The sequence below is a fragment of the Sinocyclocheilus grahami genome, unplaced genomic scaffold (genome assembly GCF_001515645.1).
Source record: "Sinocyclocheilus grahami isolate Dianchi unplaced genomic scaffold, SAMN03320097.WGS_v1.1 scaffold1230.1, whole genome shotgun sequence".
NCBI lineage: Eukaryota > Metazoa > Chordata > Actinopteri > Cypriniformes > Cyprinidae > Sinocyclocheilus > Sinocyclocheilus grahami.
In genome coordinates this window covers 160,811-165,758 of record NW_015506409.1, presented here as the reverse complement: position 1 = coordinate 165,758, position 4,948 = coordinate 160,811, and the positions used below count along the sequence as shown (strand labels likewise).

The window sequence follows — 4,948 nt, the reverse complement described above, 5'->3', positions numbered from 1 at the left end:
ATAGTCCAAATATATGTACTTATTATAAGTGTACCGTAGTGATTCGGAATAAGACAAAAAACGCGGGTTGGAAGATGAATTCATGATGTACTCGCTCATTATATACATTTTGCAAATTTTTAACACAGAAAAAGTTACATAGTGCTGCTTTAAGAGTGACTGAATCTGCTCTTGAGAACGTCAGAGGCGCACCGATCGCGAATCGTAAATATTCAACATGTTGAATATTTACGATCAGAAATCCTGATGTGTGGGGGGAACATCACGGCACACCACACACTATAGGAGCAAAACGGTTAAATCTAGGATTTTGTTTTCTCATGTTTGTGGTCTCTCACATTTTGAAGATCTTATAAGATTTTACAAATCTTTTAGTGTGTACCCAGCATGAAAGTGATGAACTTGGCTTCATTAAAATTATCTGGAAGATTCCTTGAAAGGAAGGCTAACAGGAAGCTTACTGTTGCCAACAGTCCAATGTATCCCAGCAGCATAGAAAAACCAGCCACTGAGCCAAAGGCACATTCATATACTATTTTAGAGTGAGTATACTGCTTGTTTTTATGGGGTGTTGGAGAGGCAGTTGAAAGCCACTGATTATTTGTGTCCATGGTGGTTACATTTGAATACGTGTTCATACTTGTTGAACTACATAACTAAATAAAGAGCGAGAGAGAGAAACATTGTCATTAGGAAAATGTAATTGTTTAAAACTGTAACAGGAAATCCACAGAGTCAGGTCATGAACTCAGGTGTGGAGTGAATTTTAATAGTGTGATGAGGTACTGCTTGCTCATAACCAAAATTCTGAAACACATGCATGGACGAAATGTTTACAATAAGATCAACAACATGTATTTAGATAATGGATAAATATCAGCTAATTGGTCCCAAGAATGTTATGTTTTTCCTCTCTGTTTTTATATCCGTTATAGTTCTAATTATTAATGTTCTGTTAAAAAATGCTTAATTCAGAAATGTTTTTTTAAATATTTGTTATGCTTTTAAATTATATCACATTGTAAAGAAGCTGATGAAGTTTAAACTGTTTCCACACAAAAATGTTAATAATATAATTGTAACAATATCAACTTAATTCAGATTTCAAAATTCAAGTAAAATACTAATCAAAATGTCACCAATGTGTCTGTAGATGGTTGACCACAATAATGTAAAACTATTTATTTTGTGCTTCTCTTCTCATGATGGCTTTTTTAGTGTTTTTCTCTGGATGTAAAAGGATGATGTAGCACTTCGGGGCAAATATGGCCACCAGTAATCCAAAACTTGAAGCCAGGATGGCAAATATCTCCACAGCAACTGCATATTTCCCTGGTGAACTCACATATGCTGGAACAAATGCAATCCACACAGCACAGAAGATTAACATGCTAAAAGTGATGAACTTAGCCTCATTAAAATTATCTGGAAGATTCCTTGAAAGGAAGGCTAACAGGAAGCTTACTGCTGCCAACAGTCCAATGTATCCCAGCAGCATAGAAAAACCAGCCACTGAGCCAATGGCACATTCATATACTATTTTAGAGCGAGTATACTGGTTGTTTTTATGGGGTGTTGGAGAGGCAGTTGATAGCCAGACTGCACATATCACAACCTGGAGGGCTGTTAGGACCAGAACTGTGCATCTTTGTTGAGCTGCTCCAAACCATTTCATTGCTCCTTTGCCCTCTGGTCGAGATGACTTGAATACGGCTATTACCACCATAGTCTTGACCAGGATGCTGGAGATGCACAGGACAAAGCTTATACCAAACACAGCATGTCTTAACTGACATGTCCACAACTGTGGCTGGCCAATGAACAGTAGCACACACAGGAAACACAGTTTGAGTGACAACAGCAGCAGAAAGCTAAGTTCTGAATTGTTGGCACGTACTATGGGAGTGTTACGGTGAAGAGCAAATATGATCATCACAAGAGCACAGAGGAAGGTGCCAAGCAGGGAAGCAGTGGTGAGAGAGATGCCCAGAGGATCCTCATAGGATAGAAACTCTATTTCTTTGGGGACACACTGATCCTTATCTGGATTGGACCAGAACTCATCTGGACATGTTGTGCATTCAATAGCATCTTTGAGTAAGCAAAAGACAGAAGGTGAGATTTTGAAGAGGACATTACTTTCAAATTTGATTCAAATTTTGCCAACAATAATCTCCTCACCTGTTGTATTAGAAATCTCTCCATCTCCACATGGCAAGCAGTCAAAACAGCAGAGAGGAAGGCCCTTTCTTGTGGCTCGTCTGGTTCCTGGGGGGCAACTCTCACTGCATACTGACTGTGGGGGCTAAAAGAGACATCAACTGCAGTCAGTTATGTTTGTCTTTTACATAATGACTAGTTTGGATTGTCCATTAATTTATTTACAATTGTCTTATCATAGCTTCAACTACTATTTAGTCTTTATATCTGCAAAAAGGATGGCATTTTAACATTCAAAGGTAATTACTTTTGTTGTTTCAAAATTCCAGTAAAATGCATCCTCGTCGAGTGTGAGAACCATCCCTGTTGCCGAACTTTCATTTACTACACCGACCTTGTGGAGCTTAATTGATCCATCAGCGCTCGGCTGCCAGTTCAACACATCATAGATGGCCAGAGCATCTCCATTCTTATCAAATGACACATGATCCCCAAAGCCTGTGGTGAAGTTCACTTTCTGTAGGTAGTGAACCAGCTATACAGTTTGTAGACAGGACAGGTTTTATATTTTTATCTGAAATTTGAATTAATATAGCAAATATTTTGCTTTTCCACATTCAGCTCTTCTATATGCCTAAAGAGAATGCACTAAACATATGGGTCTTACCTGCCATGGTTTCAGGTTGGTTATGTCGGCACATCTGTTCCCACTGAATGGTCCTCTCTCCTCCTCACACTGCATCAGGTCATGAACTGCATGTGCCAGGGCATAAATTGCCTTATACACATTATACGATGCCCTCAATCCTGAAACATCAGTGTATGGTGTGTTTGTTGTGCTCAGATCCTCCTGTCCTGTACACACCTTTTTTACTTGCTCTCCATCAGTCCCTTTACCCTTAGTTTCAAAACTGCACCCAAAGATGTTCTCCCAGAAGATTCTCACTACATCATTTCTTTGACCATTGTTGGGACGAATACATAACAGAAAGTCATGAAGCCCCTCGATCTCTCCACGCCTGATAGCAATGCCCATTGTGCCCCCCAGGAATGGCTGGAAAAGTAGTGTGCGAAATACAGGTGAAGTAGCCCAAGCTTCACTTGCAATCCACTGCCTGCCTGTTATGTTCTGCAACACCACCTCATTCATCAAAGGTATCAGTAAGGATGAAGCTGAAAAAACAATCACCACTCTAGCTGTAGAGGACTGAATCACTCCCATTATGCGTTGAATATCTATGGGGTTGTTATCATTTGGCAGGATTTCAGAAAAAGCAACACAATATCCAATTAGATGCATTTCCTGATGGAATGATTGAGCAGCATAGATGCCATAGTCATTATCACTGTAGATGAGACCAACCCAGGTCCATCCAAAATGCTTCAAGATCTGAACCATAGCCCGTACCTGGAAGGCATCACTGGGGATTGTTCTGAAGAAAGAGGGGTACTTTTTTCTGTCACTCAAACAGGAGCAGGTGGCGTAGTAGCTAATCTAATTAGAAGAGAGCAGAGACAGAGAGAGAAAGGTGAGAGGAAGATGAACAAATAAAAAGTGTGTGTGAAGCAAGTTATTGATATTTGCATACAGTGGTCTGCTATTATAATTGAAAATATGAGAATGGCTTAATTGATAACCAAATTCATTGTGATGGAAACAAAAAAAATGTGATAGACAAAAAAAGGGGGTAACATGGAATTTTTTTACAGAAAAAAAAAGGTTTTAAAATGTCTATCTCATACCATAGGGAGTCGAAACAACCCCAGGACACTGGAAATTGCAATGGAATGGGTAGAACCTGGATCACCTATGATTCCAATCACTGGTGGTGGGCCTTTGCAGTTGAGGTCAGAGACGGTCTCCTCTGTCCCACTAACCAGAGCTGTGGCACCACGGAATGCCACTCCAAGCCTTAAACAGTTGTCGTAGATTTGGTAACCAAGCGTGATGTTAGGCAGCAGGTTGGGATTGTTATTAATCTCATTGATAGCAAAAACCATTGTTAGTGCCTGCTGGAAGCTTGTCATATAGAAGCTGGAGAAGACAATACAAAGGGAAATTAGATCATTAACTACAGTAATACTAACAGTAACAGTAGAAATAATTAAAATATTACATAACATTTAAATTTAATACGAGATATTTTTGTATTCTGTTCAAATATACATTTTATAAATAAAATAATTAATATAAATAAGTAAATTTAACATATGCAGTGAATGATTTAATTCTTGTAATCCATCATGTAACATAATATCAGTTGCTTAGACTAAATTGTCATTGACAAGTTACAGTGTATATACAAAATTTCCCCATTTATTATCTTGTTTATTAAGCGTTCTTCAGTTGGTGTGGTCTCACAGCTCACAAACTCACAGCTCACAGCGTGGTAGTTTTGGCTCTGTTTTGAAGCTTAGCTCAGGGAATACTTTGAGGTACCTCTGAATCTCAAACAGACCACCAATTAGAAGATCTCCATCCTGGTACATCCCATTCAATGTGAAGTGTCCCTGTAGCTTACAAGTTCCTGAAGTGGCCATCAAAGCTACATATATATAGTTACAAGACAGGAACAAACAAACATACAGAATTACCCACATCCTTCCCTCTTTATTTATGTCACTCTTCAAACAAGCTCACTGATTTATCATATTTTATGGGGTACTTTTTTTTATAGCACAGGCGGTGCCACTGGCCTCTCTGTAAATAATGATGTCATTTTTTTTCCTATTTTGTAACCCTCCACCTCTACCAAACATGGCAAGCATTGCAGATAATTAACCATAT

At 38.8% G+C, this 4,948-nt stretch overlaps 1 protein-coding gene across 1 annotated transcript; it reads right to left on the bottom strand.

Annotated features, from left to right (window-relative positions):
- Positions 1–1,177: 1,177 nt before the first annotated feature.
- Positions 1,178–4,650, bottom strand: LOC107568278 (extracellular calcium-sensing receptor-like). The gene is made up of 6 exons (XM_016254212.1): positions 4,538–4,650; positions 3,904–4,195; positions 2,828–3,655; positions 2,468–2,695; positions 2,182–2,296; positions 1,178–2,091 (listed from the first exon to the last, which is right to left on the bottom strand). Exons 1-6 carry the CDS (start codon positions 4,648–4,650, stop codon positions 1,178–1,180), a joined length of 2,490 nt encoding a protein of 829 aa, XP_016109698.1.
- Between the last annotated feature and the right edge of the window lie 298 nt (positions 4,651–4,948).